General features: G+C 38.0%; 1 protein-coding gene across 8 annotated transcripts in view; it reads right to left on the reverse strand.

The window, feature by feature from the left end:
- CERS3 (ceramide synthase 3) overlaps window positions 1-19,933 on the reverse strand; it is a 110,478-nt gene that overhangs the window by 60,612 nt on the left and 29,933 nt on the right. For 7 of the 8 annotated variants that reach the window (XR_005018744.1, XM_036843294.1, XM_036843296.1 and 4 more), the window contains exons 3-6: window positions 17,284-17,401; window positions 11,297-11,415; window positions 3,812-3,869; window positions 2,802-2,852 (exon numbers count right to left, since the gene is read on the reverse strand). Coding sequence is in view for 7 of the 8 variants with exons in the window: in XM_036843294.1 (XP_036699189.1) it covers window positions 2,802-2,852; window positions 3,812-3,869; window positions 11,297-11,415; window positions 17,284-17,401 (346 nt within the window). In the remaining variant the exon portion in view is untranslated. The remainder of the gene's footprint in view (window positions 1-2,801; window positions 2,853-3,811; window positions 3,870-11,296; window positions 11,416-17,283; window positions 17,402-19,933) is intronic. The other variant, XM_036843299.1, reaches the window with a different exon arrangement.

A 19,933-nucleotide genomic window follows, 5' to 3' on the forward strand; every position in this document is an offset into this window, starting at 1 on the left:
CAGGGACATGTGATATGCTCTAGCCAGCCTGTCAACTAACTGAAAATGCATGAATGAACTCAGCTAACACCACATGGAGCAGAACTGCTCAGCTGAGCCTAGCCAAAATTGCTAATCCATATCATAAGCAAATAAATGGTTATTGTTTTAAGGCACTAAGTTTTGGTGATGATTTATTATACACCAGCATATAACTGACACACCTGAGAAGTGAAGAGTAAAGCTAACACATTAAATGGAATAATTTTCTGGTCAACTCATCATCCTTGATAAGGCCAAGAAAGAATAAGAGTTTCTGCTTTCTTCTATGACAAACAAGCCTGTATGAGACTAACCCTCCTAGTGAGAACTACTTAAAAATATGGATAAAGTACAGAAAAAATATCTGTTTGAAGGCATTGGAGAACAACCAAGGCATCCAGAACCTGTGGAGCCAAGATTTCAAAGAGAAGAAAAATGCATTAAATGAAATCCTTTATTTCAAGTGCATCCTTAATTCAAGAAGTACTACAGACCCTACGCAGGATAATTTCAAAGAAAACCACACCAGTGTATAGCATAAAGTCTGCATTTATAAGCAGTATAGAGCCCAGAGACTAAGAAGCAGTAGTTAAGTAGGACTTTTGGCAATCTCATAGTGCTAGGAAGTAAACTGGTATTCAGGGCCAGCAAGGGAAAAGAAGTCCTGGTAAATACTATAATCTTTTATTTAAAACCACTGTAAGAGAATACCCTAGGAATACAGGCAAGTTGTAAATACATCTGCCCTCACAAAGACTGGAGTCCAAATTAAATCCATCAATCACAGATAAAATTTAAGGTGATCTGTCTCTACTCTAACTGCTTAACAGAAGTGAAAGTAAGTCCTCTCAGGAGGTAGATAATACCATTTCTAAGCATTATTTTTCATATGCAATGTCTATCATTCAATCAAATGTTATCAAGCATAAGGAGACAGGAATAAGAAAGAAAATAGACCCACAGGTGAGCAAGATATTGGATTTATCAGACTCTGACTTTAAAATAACTTTAAAAACTAACCACATATTTAAAGTTGTTTTTAAAAATTAGTGGGAATTTTCAGTAGAGAACTGGAATCCATAAAAAAAGAATTAAGTGAAAATTTGAGAAATGAAAAATACCATAACTAAAATTGAGAACTCAAAAGATGTGTTTAAGAGCAGATTAGACACTGCTGAAAAAAGCACTAGTGAACTGGAGGATATGAAAGTAGAAAATGTCCAGAACTGTGAAGGGTCTGAGATTTTACCCTACTTGCAAGTTAGCTTGCCATAGTTTCATGAATGCTGATAGAAGATATGAGACTCCTGGGTCAGAGATAAAGGATAGCTTATTATTCACACGAATACAGTTGCCAGAATATCAGTATTTGGGCCAGTTATCCCACCCCAATTCCCATGGCTAAACAAAGAGGGTCAGGTGACATCTGCACATGCAGTGGGTTTTGCTACCAGAGAGGAACCCTGAGCTAGGGAACCTAAATCTTTATAATGGACAGTGACATGCATACCAATTGCTTCAGAGGAGACATTACCTCTATCTTCCAAGGTTGCTTGCCATACAAACATCCTTGGAAAGACAGTACAGAATAAAAGTCAGTCCGTGTATCACTTCATATGACATGCAGAAATGCAAGAGGTCTGTGGAGAACTGTGTCCCTATAGACTGAAGCAGTAAGGCAAGAGGTTGGAAAATATTAGGGAAAGCATAAGAGAGCTTCAGGACCTAGCATAAAGGTCTAACGTATTAGCACACTTGTAATTGGAATTCCAGAAAGAGAGGAGAGAGAGAAAGGAACAGAAGCAATGGCTAAGAATTTTCCAAAATGGACTTAAGACATCAAGCCACAGATTCAAGAAGTACTATGGACAATAAGCAGGATAAATTCACAGAAGACCACATTTATACATATCATATTAAAATTGCTGAAAGACAAATACAAAATATTAAAATCAGAGAAAAAGGACACCATTTGAAGAAGCAAAAAAAAATGGATAACTGAATTCTTAAAGAAACTGAGGGGATCCAGAAGACAATGGAATGACTTCTTTAAAGTGCTTAAGGAAAATAACTACTAACCTAGAATTCTATGCCCAGCAAAAATATCCTTTAAAAATATAGGGTAAAATGATAACATTTCCAGACAAGCAAACCAAAGGGGATTCTGCAGCCAGAAGGATAATAATCCCAGATGGAAGCATGGAAATGCAAGATGCCAAGGAACAGCACGGAAAGGGCAATTTGACTGATTTACAAATCAATTATTGTAGTGACTTGTAGGGTTTTAAATATTTGAAGGAGGGGATAGGAGTAGTCTGATGATCTTTCAGTGACTGGAAAGAGGTAAGAGCACTAATTTACATTAGACTCTGATAATTGAAGGATGCATATGGTAATCTCTAGGATAATGACTAAAAGAATAAAAACATGCATAACTGAAAAGCTAATATAAGGGAAGAAACAGAATAATAAATTTTTAAAAACTTCACTGTCCCATGAAAAAGTAAGAAAAGAGTACAATAAATGAAATGTATCAGGTGGTACAAGTAGAAAATAAATACTAAGATGGTAAATTTAAACTCAAATACATAATTACATTAACCATGAACAAAGAAAAGGAATGAGACAAGTGATGGGTAAATAAGGAACAAGGGTAAGTAAGCTCCAGTATAGAAAGAGCCAAGGACTTCACTGAAGTGGACGGAGAGCAGGATGGGACTCAGACCTAAATCAGGGGACAAGCTGCTGAGAAGGGAAGGGACTACATCAGTGTGACTTACCTGTCTAGGATAGCCATTCCAAACCTCCCAAAGGTCATATACCCAAGGTTTCTGGAAAAACAAGGAACCAAGAGAAACTTTGTCAAAGGCTGATTTCAGCAGAGACATAAGCCCTTCCTTATGTCACTGATAGGGAGGAAACATGCACAGTAAGATGCACTTTTATCACATTCCTGCTGCTCCAGCTGCACCTCTCTCCCTCCACAGGTGTTTCTACTTGTTCCTATACAACACCCCTGTGACATGCACGACTTCTAGTGAATCTGGGACCAATAATAGTCCTGTGTCACAAAGGAAATTACTTATTTCAAACAAGTGCCTCTTCTAATGAAATTACTTCTGAACCAATTAGATTACTGCTTCTATAGCAATAAAAATATCTTGAAACATCCGTAGCAATAAAATATCTTAAGAGAAATCTTGAAAGAATCTTTAGAGACATCTCTAAAAGCTAGCTATCTTTTTTTTTTCTGTTTAACAATTTACTATTAAGTTTATACATCACTTAATAAGGTAATTATTTAATAATTATTTAAACAGACAATGCAAAGAGAATATGGTAAGGACAGATTTGATTTCTAATGGGAAAGAAATGAAAGTCTTCATAAACAAGTGGCCTTTGATATGGAACTAGATGGAATTTGATGGGCAGAGATAGAGGGGGAAGGGCAAGACATTTCTGGCAAAGGGGATAATATGTGCTAAGATCCTAAAGTGGGGATGTACCAGGTATATTCAGTGGATTGTCAGTGGTCCAGTTTAGTTGGTGTGTGGGTTGCAAGAGTGGAAATAGGGAGATATTAGGTTTAAAAACTAACATTACAAATGCAAAGCTTCACAAAAGCTTTGAAAGACAGACTGAGGAGTTGCTACTTCTCTAGGTATTAGAGTGAGTAGAGGTTTAAAAGCTGGTTACCTTATTGAAAGTATTATATCCCAAGGAATTCACAGGCAGGAATTTTGAAAATTAAAGACAAATTCCAATCAAAGGTATCAGAAAGACAACTTACATCATAAAGAAAGGCAATTCCAGCAATGGTAATCATTAAGTAAAATGTAAATCGCCAGCTGCCAAAAGAAAGAAAAGTCTTGTTAAGGTGACTGACAACTGAGGAGAAAAACACTTGCTATAACAGTTTGGAAAGAATGCACATTCTGGAATCAGAAAAATCTAAGTTGATATCCTGATTCTGCCACTCGTTGGATGGCTATAAGTTCAGATAAGTAACTTAACTCATAGAGCCTTAATTTCTTCATCAGTAAAATGGGAATAACAAAACTTACCTCAAAATGTAAAAAGAATCAAAGATAACTTATGAAAAATATTGATCATAGTGGCTGGTATAAACTAAGCAACAATAAATCATAGCTCTTGTTATTATTTTTTTTTAAGTTTCTTGCAATGCAAGTATTTTATTATTTTTAAAAAATATTATTTTACTCTTTTTTTTAATGATATATTTTAATTAATTATTTATTTATTTGTTTGTTTATGACTGTGTTGGGTCTTCGTTTCTGTGCGAGGGCTTTCTCTAGTTGCGGCAAGTGGGGTCCACTCTTCATCGCGGTGCGCGGGCCTCTCACTATCGCGGCCTCTCTTGTTGCGCAGCACAGGGTCCAGACGCGCAGGCTCAGCAATTGTGGCTCACGGGCCTAGTTGCTCCGCGGCATGTGGGATCCTCCCAAACCAGGGCTCGAACCCATGTCCCCTGCATCGGCAGGCAGATTCTCAACCACTGCGCCGCCAAGGAAGCCCCTATTGTTATTATTAATATGCCTAGCCTAGTTCCTGACACATGATAAACGATGGTTTGATATTAGTATTATCTAAGTACTCATTTCATCCCAATTTAATTCCCAGTGAAAAGGTTTCTATGTCGCTAGACTTTAGTCATGTCTCTGAAAAGCAGATTTTGAAAGAATATTTTTTTCTCATATATGGAGAAAGACCTATACAGTAGATTAAGGGACTTAAAAGACCAATTGTAATGCACAGGTCTTATTTAGATCCTGATTCAAATAAACTGCAAAGAAAATTAAGACAATCAAGGAAATCCGAACACTGATTGAATATTTGTTGTTATTAAATAAATTTTTAAGGTATGATAATATCTAAAATAGTTCTTATCATTTAGAGATACATACTAAAATACTTACAAATGAAATCATTTGATATCTGGTATTTGCTTCAAAAGTGATCTTCAATAATAATTGGATGAAAGTCATCAAAAGTTACAAACTTCTTGTTATAAATTAGTACTGGAAATGTAATGTATAACATGATGACTATATTAACACTGCTGTATGGTATATTTGAGAGTTGCTAAGCAAGTAGGTCCTAAAAGTTCTCATCACAAGGAAAATTTTTTTTTCTTCTTCCTTTATGTATCTATATGAGATGATGGACGTTAACTAAACTTATTGTGGTAATCATTTCACAACATTCATAAGTTATTACACTGTACATCTTAAATTTATACAGTGCTGTATGTCAAATATATCACAATAAAACTGAAAGAAAATTATTACCCACATACAAAAAAAACAATCTGTGGTAGGGGAGAGAAGTAGACGAGGGCAGAAATAACATAGGATGGCCCTGAGTTGATAATTACTAAAGTTGGTGATGAAATCATAGCATACACAGCTCATTTAACTAGTCTTTCTACTTTTGTATATGTTTACTACTTGGCAAAATGAAAAGGTTTTAAAAAAAATTAGTGCTATTTTATCTAATGATTGCTGAAGCAACAATATTAAAAATAATATTTGTTCCTTACATTTGTGTAATGCCTATAGTGCTCTACTCAACACACCTGTGAGATAAAAAAGAAAGAGGAATATCGGCCTATCCCCACTTGGTAGATGAGAAGCCAGGCTCATAAAGGCTAGGCCGTCCCCCAGCTCACCCAGCTAAGCAATGACACAGCCGAGGCGGAAATGTAGGTCTTTGGATCCTGAATCCAGTGGCGTTTCCTGAACAATGTCACTGTCTCTAAGCTACATGACAGTTTTTCTTTATGGCTTGTTTTGATCAGGGAAAAAAGTAGGGTTCAATTACTCAGAAAGTTGAACCATAAAAATGAGCCGGTTGAGACCTGTTCCCACTTGTTTTATTTACTGTTGGTCCAGCAAAGCCCCACGCTTAGATGTAGAGAGCATTTCCTTGGTCCTTGATTACTCTGGCCAAACGAGAAGCACAAAAAACAGATGATGAGACCTGCCAGCCCCAAAGGAAGCCATAAGTCTAGGTGGCATATCTCATATTATTTGTTTCTCAAAAATGTATTGACCTCTTGACACTGTGCCAGGCACTATGCTAAGCACACTTGTGTGATGTCACATTTTCTTCCTCAAAACAAGCTTAAGAGGTAGGTACTATAATTAGCCCCTTTTATGTATTGTTGCTTGGTTCTCACAACAACCCTAAAAGGTAGATAAGATGAATACTAAAGGATGCTGATGTTGAGAGAGATCACATAACTCACCCAAGGCTGTACAGTAACAACCAGATGCAAGAGTAAAATCCAAGTTTCACATCCTCCTGGACCAGTCCTATCAGGTCTATGTCAGGGGTTCTCAAAGTCAGGGATCCCTGACATCAAAATACTTTCATAATAATACTGAAATGTTATTTGCCTTTTTCACTCTCATTCCCTCTCAAGTGTGAAGTGGTGCTTCCCAGAGGCTACATGTCCTGTGATGGTATTGTTGCTCTGAGAGCTGATGACATATGTGCTTGTGTAGTCTAATGCTTTATAAATGTTTCAGTTCTAATTTCTAGTACAGTAAATATCAGTAGGTATAACACACACAAGCAGATGCTCTTTGGGGTCTGTAATAGCTTTTTTTTTTTCTGTCATTAACCTTGTTTATTTCAGGGATCAGTGAAGTTCACCAAAATCCCCAAGATATTTTCCTAGTTGATGGTGAAGGCTAGAGGTGCCAGTTAAAATGTTAAAATACAGGGTGCACAGTTAAATTTTAATTTTTCAGATAAACAATGAATATTGGCACCTGCTTATACTAAAAAAATTGTTACTTATCTGAAATTCATCTTCACCTGGGCATCCTGTATTTTTTTTAACATCTTTATTGGAATATAATTGCTTTACAATGGTGTGTTAGTTTCTGCTTTATAACAAAGTGAATCAGCTATACATATACTTACATCCCCATATCTCGTCCCTCTGTGTCTCCCTCCCAACCTCCCTAGCCCACCCCTCTAGGTGGTCACAAAGCACCGAGCTGATCTCCCTGTGCTATGCGGCTGCTTCCCACTAGCTATCTATTTTACACTTGGTAGTGTATATATGTCAATGCCACTCTCTCACTCTGTCCCCCTCCCCGTGTCCTCAAGTCCATTCTCTACGTCTGCGTCTTTATTCCTGTCCTGCCCCTAGGTTTTTCAGAACCAATTTTTTTTTTTTTAGATTCCATATATATGTGTTAGCATACGGTATTTGTTTTTCTCTTTCTGACTTACTTCACTCTGTATGACAGACTCTAGGTCCTTCCACCTCACTACAAATAACTCAATTTCATTTCTTTTCATGGCTGAGTAATATTCCATTGTATATATGTGCCACATCTTCTTTATCCATTCATCTGTCGATGGACACTTAGGTTGCTTCCATGTCTTGGCTATTATAAATAGAGCTGCAATGAACATTGTGGTACATGACTCTTTTTGAATTATGGTTTTCTCAGGGTATATGCCCAGTAGTGGGATTGCTGGGTCGTATGGTAGTTCTATTTTTAGTTTTTTAAGGAATCTCCATACTGTTCTCCATAGTGGCTGTATCAATTTACATTCCCACCAACAGTGCAAGAGGGTTCCCTTTTCTCCACGCCCTCTCCAGCATTTATTGTTTGTAGATTTTTTGATGATGGCCATTCTGACTGGTGTGAGGTGACACCTCATTGTAGTTTTGATTTGCATTTCTCTAATGATTAGTGATGTTGAGCATCTTTTCATGTGTTTGTTGGCAATCTGTATAACTTCTTTCTGTAATAGTTTTTAAGAGAACAAAGGGGTCCTGAAATCAAAAAGCTTGGGAGCTGCTGCACTTCACTAACCATGAGCTGAATGATGATGTTCTTGTCAATGTTATCTTCCTTGCTTCAAATGAACCTAAGGCAGTAAAATGTCCTTTTTTTTTTTTCCAGGAATGGCTGACACAAACATAATTGTAAGGGGAAAGAAAAAAAAAAAACTCTTGGAAAAAAACCCAGAAATTGACTGGTTAGACTCAGATGGTGATGTTGAAAGATGAGACTGCCAGGTGAGATCAGGGAGGATCTGGATAGAGTGAACTCGGGCGACATGAGAGACGCTGACAGGACGGACATGGGGCTCAACGGTGGGGGAACTGGATGGAGCAGGCAGTGGACCTGCCCGAGGGCCAGCTGGGCAAGCGGCAGTCCACCCAGCGGAAGGAGAGCGCCTCTCTCCAGCACCGGGGGGCGCCACTGCTTATATACAACAGATACTTAGAAATTACTCAGTGTTTTTATTAAACTTTTCATTGCTAAATGGAAATGCTTATTTTAAAAAGAAAAGTGATCTGCTAATATGGAATTTGATTTAAAAATAAAGGAGTCACTATGGATTAAAATCCTGAATTCTGTGAAACAGGGCTTAGGGGTCATCCTTAAAGAAAGTAACCAAGGAAATAATACACTGAACTTAAGGTGTTCAGAGACTAATCCATCCTGATATGGAGAAGTGTCTACCTGTTGGAGAGTAATTTGTAAGAGTTCTGTGTTGGAGAATAAGTTTCTTGAGATTTCCAAAATGCCTGGGGCTAGGTGTCTCTTGATATGATTCCTGTAGCACATCCCATAGCTAGGGAATAAAGTGCAGTCTCTATACAATTAAACAGCTTGGTAGTTTGCTTTAGCCTATTTATTTGATCCATAATAACTTTTAACAGTTCCCTGACATTTGTGACATTGCTAAAGAATAATGTAAAGCTTAAATTATAAAATTGTGGGTTCACCCCTGTCTCCTGAATACATTGTACTGCTTCCTGTCTTTGCTTTACTTAAAACATGCTGCCCTCAAATCATGCTTTCTTTTTTTTTTTAATTAATTTATTTTATTTTATTTATTTTGGCTGCGTTGGGTCTTCGTTGCTGCATGCGGGCTCTCCCTAGCTGCGGTGAGAGGGGGCTACTCCTCATTGCGGTGGCTTCCCCTGTTGTGGAGCACGGGCCCCAGGTGCGCAGGTTTCAGTAGCTGTGGCGCATGGGCCCCGCTGCTCTGCGGCATGTGGGATCCTCCCAGACAAAGGCTCGAACCCGTGTCCCCTGCACTGGCAGGCAGACCCTCAACCACTGTGCCACCAGGGAAGCCCCCATGCTTTCTTTTCTTATGGAAATCCGATCCATCCCTCCCCTCAACGTCCAGCTTATTCCTGACCTCTAGAAAGCCTTTGTCTAATGTATCCAACTCTGCTGATGCCATCTCCTCTGAATGCCCAGAGCACATCTGAACATGACGTAGACCACAGGTATACAGGCCCATGTGCCATTGGGAATGGAACAACAACAGATGTTGTGGTTTCATAAGTGATAGTCTCATCTCCCTGATTAGCTGCTTTAGGCCAGTGACCATACCTTCCACTTTTACTTCCCTCTTAATATCTATGAGTCCGTATGATCTAGGATAGTGCCACATACCAAGAAGATGGTCCATACAACCCTCTGCATTGCCTGACTGATTGATAATAGCAACTTGAAATTCCCTTCTCTAGCCTGAACTCTGTGGCTGACTTTTAGCAGACTCACTGACAGCTAGATTCCCAATGTTGGGTCCTTCTCACCCAGTTACTTGACATATAGGGTCCCCTGCTTCTGAGAGGTCAGCATTAGGTGGTAGGGGCAGTACAGTGAGCAGAAAGAGTATCAGAAAAGGAGTCAGAAGACCTGAGGGCAATAGGCCTCCAACAGCCAGGCGACCTTGAGCAAGTTCCTTAAACTACATGATGTGCAGTTTCTCATTTCTCAAACAGGGCCCCACTTTCCCTGACTGCCTCACACTGTTGCTAGGAGGATCAAACCAAGATTATTTATAAACTGGAAGGCACTATCATGTATAAGAAATTCCCGGAATTTCACTGCAGTATGATTCAGCTCAGAGGTTGAGAGTTAGTCCCTGCCTGGGGACTTTATTTAAGATAAGAATCATTTGATAGAAAGAAAGAAAGAATGAATGATAGCAGAAAAACAGGAAGATGTAATGTGAAAACAGCTCCAGTTTGTAGTGTTTTGTAGTGACGGTCCAGAGAGATTCACTTGGGCCAAGCTGACATAGTGGCAACACAATATTAACCAATCTCTCAAGAGCTAAAACTCAGAGAGAAGAAGTTGGAAAACAAACCAGGTCATATACCTCTAGCCACTGTGGGAAAGGCAATGGAAGCCTGCCAATGAGAAAAAAATCTCGAGACACCATGAAGACTTGGTCTGTGCCTCTAAACATCACCAGTCTCACAGATGGATGACTGTACTCGGCAATGCATAGGTAGTTAAAGAAAGTCATTAAAGTTTAGCCTTCCACAGGCTTGGTTTCTTTATCTGAGAGTCTTATGCCAGCTCCCTATCCATTTTACCAGCAAAACAAAAACATCTGGTGAAAGTCACTAGGCAATGTGAGGACCTTAAGAAACAGGCAAAAAGAAGGAATGCTATTGGCATGTAGAACGTGGCATCAAAATTTCCCAACTAACGTGCATTTGTCTGGATGTAAAGAAGAGGAACAAAGTAAGAGCAATGACCTAGACCCTCTTTTTGGCACAGGTGTCAGTTTTTGCCACCAAGGGAGTAACCTAAAGTATCAATACTATAATACCCTGCAGAAGAGAAAAAAAAAAAAAAAAGAGTTATAATGAAGCCAAAAATAAGTGTGGTACAGTCTCACTGCACTCAGAACGTATTTGAAGCAGTCAGCTCTGCAAAAACCCTATGTGTTGCTCAGCCCATCCTGACCCCCTACTAAACCAGGCAGAAACCCAGAGGAACTGGCTGCCCAGTCCACAGGCAGGGGTGGAGTAAGAGCCAAGTGAGACAGAAAGAAGTCCTCTCCATCAGTGTTGAGAGAGGAGGACAGCACCCTCTCAGACATTCTCTGCTCTTATAATGTGATAGAGTAATGTGATTAGAAACAGGTGATAGTCAGATGAGCTAGGGCCAACTGCTACCCTAGAAAAGATAAACACCAGGTTAAGATATTTTTATGATTTTTCTGGACTTTAAAGATAAGTACATAACATCTCCTCTTCAACTAAGAGAGTTCATAGCTTACCTTGTTTCATAGAGAAGGAAAGTGAAGCACAAGAGGTGGATGAGTGACTAGCATCAAACTCCTGATTGGTAAGTGACAGAGAGGGTTCAAACCCTTCTTCTGCTGCAACCTAAGGATTCCTTCTGAGATGACTATTCTGCTCCATATAAAACTGCACCATTTCAAAAGCTTTAACTATCCTTCTTACCAAGCTTCCTGGAATTTCTTCATCCTGCAAGGCCTATCTTGATTCCGCCGACTCCTAAACCACCTTTCAACCTGGCGCTCTGTCAAGTTACACTTCTTTGCCAGTCCATAAATATCAGTCTGAAAGGGGATGAAACAAATGAATGAGTGCTTAAGAGTAGAGTCAGGCTGGCAGGCAGTCAAGAGACAGTGAGATTGGGTTACAAGTGCTTGTGCACTGGAGAGGAGAGTTCTGCATTAGACCTTGAGCCAGTGCATTTACCTCTTTTGCTCATGGAATCACACACACACACACCTCAAAACAGAGAGAATGTTAGTTCCCAGAACTCTGAGTTGTTAAGAAAGACCGATTCTCTGTAAGTTGGTAGCAACCCATATATTCAAGTTGATACGTGGCCCACTCATTCAGCCAATTTTATTTAGGGCCTCCTAGGTTCCAGGTAGAGTAGTGTAGTTTAAGATGTCAATCAAACCCAATCTCTTCATTTTTTCTTATAGAAAAAAATGGAACTCCAAGAGTTTTAACAACTTTTCCAAGACCTAAAACCAGTAGCAAAGCGAAAACAAGAACTTAGGCTCCTGTCCTTTCTGTTATTTCACACAGTCTTTCTACCAGATCCAAAACTTTCACATTTAATCAGATGTACAGCCTATTTCAAACTAATCTGAAATAATTCCAATTGCAAAAAAAGATTAAGGATTGATGACTATAATAATGACGACTGCTTCTCCTCTGGAAGGCAGAAGTTGTAGGTTATGATTTAAAATTGAAAACAATATGGATGATGGATTAGCTCAAAGGTCACAGACTTGAAGTTCTCCCAGGGCCAAACAAGAACCCAAAATGATTGAGAGGACCAGGTCTGCTTCATGGTGGGATTTTAAGTTTTATTCTTTCAACACAGACTTGCTTTATATGTTAAACCTACAGTACTTTCCACTTCCACAAGGAAATAAGCTCTGTAATTTTTTTTGAGACACCAGTCTTCTTGATCTTTTGTTTTCCTATGTTGAGTACAAGAAATATTTCAGCTTACTCCTAACTTTAGTAGGAGAAAAATAAAATTGCATAAAATTGACCCTCAGCCTCAGTTTTGAGGAAATAAGCAGGAGCCATATGGATGCAGCAAACAGGAAAGCACATGGCCCATCCCAAAGGGACAGTGGTGACCCAGCTCTGACTGATGGCTCCCAGGGTGAAAGTGCAGTCCCAGAAATCTGATGTGAAATCGCTAGGTTTTTTTTTTTTAATGTTGAATTTACTTTAAATTTTAACGTTTAAATTTAAATGTTTAAGTTTAAAGTAAATTTAAACCAATCATGGACCAAGATTGTGAAGGCCAACAAAGCTTGACCATGGGCCAGTTGGCTGTACACCCAGCTGTCTGTGATCAGTCGTGGAGCTTCTGCTATGTTATTGTGTATAGTTTACATAATTGTTCAGGCGCACAGGACAACAGTAGATAAAATTCCTAAAGAAGCTCTTGTGCTGAAGACAGGCAAAGGACTAATTGCAGCTACATACCTACTGAACTGCTAGCCTATTACTTAATCTAGAGAAAGAAAGCAAAACAAAACAAAACCAAGATATAGCCCATATTATACTCTGTTTCCTTAAACAGAGGAAATTATCCTCTCTAATACCTATTATTTTGTAGGCCAAGGGTTCACCTGTTGTTTTTTGTTATTGTTGTTTTGGTTTGTTTTTGTGTTTTTGACAAGACTGAATTGGCAACTATTTATTGGTGTCTACTTCCTGCAGGCATTCTGCTTTCTATTGGAGATCTAAATGAACAAGACCAGTATGGGCCTCCCCTTCACAGGGTAAAGTCTGTCTGGAGAGGAAGTCAGAAAATACAACAGAGAATTCTAAAAAAATATCAGGAGTGCTGAGATAGGGGAGGATAAGGGTACCATGGGACCTAACTTTACATAGGCAGTTCCTAGAAGTTACACTTATGCTGAACCCTGAAATATGCCCCAAGAAGGAGAGGATGAAGAAGGAAAGTGTCCTGGCAGCATGTGAGGTTGTCTGGAGATGAGAGCATGGGGGAGCTGGGGGCACTTGAGGGACAGAAAGAGGCCTTGCAGGGTGGAAATATACAGAGAGGCGAGGAGGAAAGATGTGGCTAAGGCCACAGCAAGGAGGGCCTTGCCTGGAATTTATCTGTAGGTTACAGAATGTTTGCATTTTGAAGTCTCCCTCTTGCAGGTGTAAAGAATGAAGTGCCAGGAGTGAGCAGAGGTGGAGATGGTGTTCAGCAGTGAGCAAAGTCCCTGTCCTCACACTGGAATTTTCCCAGATCTGAGAACAATCCAATTTTATTATCCCATCATTTCTACAGATACCTTCTGAATAAATGCTTCTAGAAGACAGTGATCAAACATGATCTGAAGCATTTTTTTTTTTTTCTGATTTGGAGCACAGATGAATCTGGTTGAAAGTCTTGGCAATACTGGCCTCATAGACCTACAATATTATTGGGATAGAAATCATCTTGCAAACAAAAGTCTTTAGTAGTATTTTGTTAATGATACATGAAACAAGCATTTTATTGAACACCTACTATGTACAGAAAATTGTGTAAGATGTTATGGAAATACAAACAAGCATAATTAGGAAACAAATGACATTCTCTTGGGATAATTTAAGTTGGGAAGACATATTTGAGAACGCTCCTGGAGAAATCTATATGATAGGCACACACTACAAATAACAACAGCTGACCTTGACTGTGTGCTGGGCACTATTCTAAGTACTCAATTCAACCTCTGAACTGAGAGCCCTGTGAGGTAAGTGCTGTTAACACGCTCAGCTCACAGAAGGGGAAACTGAGGCACAGAGTGGTTAATTTGCCCACCTCCACACACAGTCTTTTCTCACAATCCATGTTTTTAGCCTGACACAATAGAGTGTGTGTCTGTAGAAGGGAAAGCCTCTCAAGCAGAACCTCAGGGAGAAGTAGTGTGGCCTGAAGGAAGAGCACCAAATGGGGCTATGAGGCCTGGCTACTTGACGCAAAAACCAACCCTCTGGGACCATGGAGGAGCCACTCGAATTCTTTGACTCTCACCCGTAAAATAAACTAGACTAGAGGGCTGTTTGCCCTAAAAATGTTTGAATCTGTGGTTGAGACAAGCTAGCAAACTGGAATGCCCCTGTGGACCACAATACCTGCTTTATGTCAGCCTTATGGGACCACATTTTCCTTAGACATCTTCCAGAACTACACACTCATTTGTTCTGCAGCAGTTCTCATCGTGATTTTGCTGAGGAAATGGGTGAGTTAATAAGTTCTGCTGTTCCTTCATTTTATCAACAGCAGGAAAACTGATCTGCTGGCCAGAGATATTGGAATGTTATCATGGTTCTCTCTCAGTACATCTTGAAGTTGTCATTGAGATACATACAGAGAGACACACACACATATAAAAACAGTGGACACATAGCTGCACATAAACAGTCACAAAAGAAGTGTGTGAAATCACAGATCAAAACTCTCAGTGGAGAGGCTTCCCTGGCAGTCCAGGGACTCCACGCTTCCAGTGATGCAGGGGGTGTGGGTTTGATCCCTGTTCTGGGAACTAAGATCTCACATGCCATACAGCACAGCCAAAATTTTTTAAAAATGAAAAAAAAAACAAAAACAACTCCCAATGGAGGTTCGTGTGTACAGCATTTTGGACCTCATCAATACCATGTTATACCCTTCTGTGCTAACCAGTCCAGAATTGATACTGTATATACTGAAATGTTTTTGTTTTTATTAGAACAGTCTATTGCAGCTGAAGAAGCATCCTCAGATTTGTGTCCTAAGTTTCTTTTAATAAAGTCAGGTGTTAGGTATCTGTATTACCACTGCAGTGCCTTGAGATTACAGGTTCGGAATACCCACCCATCCCTTGAATCAGCACAAAATTTTTTTTTAGTCCTCCCAGCAACTTGTTTTACTTCAGCTATAAATTAAGCAAAAATGCTAACTGTATGACATTGGCCAAGTTAATGTGTGGAGGTATTGTGATATTATTTTGTTTCCACATCTGAAATCACTATTAAGGCATGTACTTTGCCTTCCTCTATTATATTCTTCTATCTTCCTAAGTTCTAGTACTTTTATTCTATGGACATTTTACTGGCCAACTTGTCATCTTGATCTGTTATACAAATACTGCCTTGATTTTGTAATCTATGAGCAATATAAATTAGGTGTCTTAATTATGTCCCTTCATCTTCATGGTTTAGTAGAGGAAGCTTTCTAACACTTGGCGTTGATATATAACATTTCTTTTACTTGATGCAAATGTCCAAGTTATATCTACACTAAGCCATGCTGTACTGTCAATTGAGTTAGAACAATTACTTACACACACAGCTCCAGACTCTGAAATACATTTTTAACATTCTATTCACAGATAAAGACATCATTTGGGCATAGTAGAAGCAGCACTCGACAGGGAGCCATGGGCCAGGGTCCAGCTTTGGATTCAGCCACTGATTAGCTGCATGACCTAGGACAGCTCATTTCCTCTGTTGACCTTAGTTTCCTCATCTCGATCATAAAGAGGAAAGGTGACCTAATCTCTAAATCTCTTTCAGCTTTTCTTAGTTTTTCTTTAACTGTCACATGGCTAATTTCTCTCCATAGCAGAGAAGCTTGATAAGAACTGAATTTTCTACATATTTTAAAATATACCAAAAAGCTGTACAGTAAGCACAACAAGTAACTGATAGCTACCACTGTTCTTCATGTTTCATGCAAGGTATTGCCAAGGTTAGTTATTCTCAGAGAGAAACAGATAAGGATAATAAGGACTCTCTGAAAGAGTTCTAACTTTTCATAAATGCAGCTAAATAATTTCCCATCTGAAAAACATGAAATGATGCTTAGGCATTATTATCACCAGTGGTAACAACAGTATTTAGATGAATGACTGCAGTCTTTTAGAGCACAAGGAAATAAAGAACACGTGGAGATGGCTTGTCAGACTGTCCCCATTTTAGAAAAAAAGGCACATACAGAAGCTGAGGTCAGAACAAGTTAGAGACAGTGCTGGCTAGCTGTGAACAATTCTGAACACGATGCCTGGTGCTATGTGGTCAGACCTCAACATGGCTTCTTTGTGCAGGGAGCCCACCAGACCAGCGATAGAAAGGCTCATAGGAAAAGCAAGTGAATTCAGCAGATAAGTTGAGGACCTTAAAAATCTATATCTATCCTAAAATTGTGTTAGCACATACTTTTGACTATTAAATTACTGGTGAGAGATGTCTGTATTCGTCATAGAGGGTGTGCCACTTTTGGAGAAGTTTTTATTTCATCTCTCATTTAAATATGGGGGTATAATGAAACTAGACTTGCCTGGACACTATTATTTTTAAATATAACTTTTAGGTTAAAGCCATTTTCTGTGGCGTAAACATGCAGTGCACCACAACATTTCATCAAGTACATCTCATACTGAGAAGAGATTTGTGACTCTCTTAACTATTCTATCTCTGGGGAGTGGGTAGGGGCACAGTATATTTCTGAGTATTTCGAGGCTTTGGATAAAATAAAGTGTCCTGCTCAGGAAAGCCACCCAGTAGACACTTTCATAGTGTGTGTAGTGTATATTGATGGTGTCACAATTATCAGAAGTGTCAGATATGGGCAACTCTGCCTTAACAATGATCTTTTTTCATTAGTATACTTTGTATATATCCTACCATTAAAAATTAAATTTTGATATATATACCCAAATTATGGCATTGATTGTTAGCATTCAACACTAACAACGTTTGTAATTTTATATTATAATATTTATTTATCATTTTATATTATGCTCAGAATGCTGTATAACTTATCAGTAGAGAAAAAAAATTCAAATGATTCAAGTCATTTGCTGCTCAACTGAAACAGATTTTTTGCACAGATAAGGTAAACCACAGATGATTGAAACATTAAGAAAGGAGATTTTAAAATCCAAAAACAAAGAATCTGTACTTACTTGAGATGGTTTCCTTGTGGAATGTTTGAAAAAATGCTCTAAAACAGTATTTGGTGTAATCTTCTTTCGAATTTCCTCTTTAATGCCAATTGTTTTTGCTAGAGGTGAAGCAATAAACCTACAAAAATATGAACAAAAGTAAGTTCAAAATCTGAGAATGAATTCACAATGTCACCAGAAAACTCAAGCTGTAATTTTAGATTCCAAATGAAAGATCAGTCATTGGGCTACCTAAAGCCAATATCTGCCTTACAGAAACTCAAAGAGAGCAAAATTTGAGAACTTTTATACACACAATAACTTAAAAAAATAAAATATAGTTGACTCTTTAACAACATGGGGGTTAGGGGTGCCAACCCTCAGCAGCACAGTTGAAAATCCTCCTTGTATAGCTTATAGTCAGCCCCCGTGTAAGCGGTTCCTCCGTATCCAAGGTTCCACATCCATGGATTCAACCAACTGTAGATCTAGTACTGTAGTACTTACTATTGTAAAAAATCTGCTTATACGTGGAGCCTGCAGTTCAAACCCTTGTTGTTCAAGGGTCAACTGTACTTCCACAGTTCTAAAATCCATTTTATGTAAACCCAAATATATTTATATACAAGATCCAGGAACTGGAATAAGCCATTCTACTTAGAGTTTCATTTTAAAGACTACCAGGGATTAAAATAAATAATAGTTTTGTTATTAAGGTTTTCTTTGGTGATACTATCTTCAAGAAATTATTATGTCCCTATTTGAAGTTCTAACTTATGAAAAATGGCATGACTCTTGGGTAAATATCTAGGAATGGGATTGATGGGTTGTATGGCAAGTATACGTTTAACTTTATAAGAAACTGGCCCAGTGTTTTCCAAAGTGTCTGCACTATTTTACATTCCCATCAATAATGTGCCAGAGTTCCAGTTATTCCATATCTCTGCCAATAGATGGTATTGCCAGTCTTTTTAATTTTAGCAATTCTACTGCCTGTGTGGTGGTTTTTATTGATTTTTACATTCTAGTTTTTATTATTTCCTAACTTCTGCTTATTATAAATTTAGTTTTCTTTTTTCCCTTGTTTTTTAAGGTAGAAGGTTAGATTATTGATTTGAGATCTTTCTTCTTTTTAAATATAGGTGTTTACAGCTATAAATGTCCCTCTAAGCATTACTTTTGCTGAATCTCATAAGTTTTCGTATGGTGCTTTCTTTTTCATTCATCTCAAACTATTTTCTAGTTTACCGTGCGATTTCTCCTCTGACCCATTGGTTATTTAGAAGTATGCTGTTTAATTTCCAAATATTTGCTTATTTCTCAATTTCCTTCTGTTATGGACTTCTAATTTCACTCCATTGTGGTCCGAAAACATGCTTTGTATGATTTCAATCCTCTCACATGTATTGAGATTTGTTTTATGGCTTACACGTGGTCTATTCTGGAGAATGTTCCTTGTGCACATGAGAAGAATGTGTATTCTGCTATTATTGGTGGTGTGCTCTACAGATGTCTGTTAGGTCTAGTTCGTTTATAATGTTAATCAAGTCTTTTATTTTCTTGTTGATTTTCTGCCTAGTTGTTCTATCCATTATTGAAAATGGGGTACTGAAGTCTACAACTGTTACTGTTGAATTGTCGATTTCTCCCTTCAATTCTGTTTGTTTTTGCTTCACGTTTTTGGGACTATGTTGCTAGGTACATATATATTTATAATTGTTATATCTTCTTGATAGATTTACCCTGTTATAGTATAAAATGTCCTTTGTCTCTAGTAACAATTTAAAGGCTGTTAAATTGTCTGGTATTAGTATAGCCACTCCAGCTCTCTTTTGGTTACTGCTTGCATGGTATATATTTTCTCATCCTTTTACTTTCAACCTATTTATTTCTTTGAACCTAAAGTGTTTCTCTTGTAGAAACCATATAGTTGGATCATATATTTCTATCAAGTCCTCCTATCTATGCCTTTTAGTTGGAGTATTTAATTCATTTACATTTAATATAAATTACATTTAATTACTGATAAGACAGGATTTATATCTGCCATTTTGCTATTTATTTTCTGTATAGCTTATGCCTTTTTGTTTCTCGTTTCTTCCATTACTATCTTGTTCTGTGTTAAATAGATATTCTGGCGTACTTTTTTAATTTTCTTTTTTTTTTTACTGTTTTTAAAAATTACCTTCTTAGTGGTTCATCTAGGGATTACAATTAACATCTTAATTTATAACCTCTTAGTTCATATTAATAGCCAAATAATTTCAGCACTATACAAAAACTCCATGATCTCCCCTCTCTGTGCTGTTACTGTCATATAAATGATATATTTATAAATTATGTTCTCATCAACGTACACTTATGATTACTATTTTATGCAGTTGCCTTTTAAAATCAGATAGGAGAAAAACATGTTACAAACAAAAAATGCATTTATATTTTCTTTTTATTTCTTATGTAGGTAACTTTACTGGTGCTCTTTATTTCTGCATGTGGATTCAAGTTAATGTCTGTGTCCTCTAATTTCAGTCTGTAGGACTCCCTTTAGTATTTCTCATAGGGTAGGTCTGCTTAGCAACAAATTCTTCCAGTTTTTGTTTATCTGGGAATGTCTTAATTTCTCTTTCATTTTGAAGGATAGTTTTGCTTGGTTGACAGTTTTTTCTTTCTT

Source organism: Balaenoptera musculus, chromosome 2 (genome assembly GCF_009873245.2).
Source record: "Balaenoptera musculus isolate JJ_BM4_2016_0621 chromosome 2, mBalMus1.pri.v3, whole genome shotgun sequence".
NCBI classification, from domain to species: domain Eukaryota; kingdom Metazoa; phylum Chordata; class Mammalia; order Artiodactyla; family Balaenopteridae; genus Balaenoptera; species Balaenoptera musculus.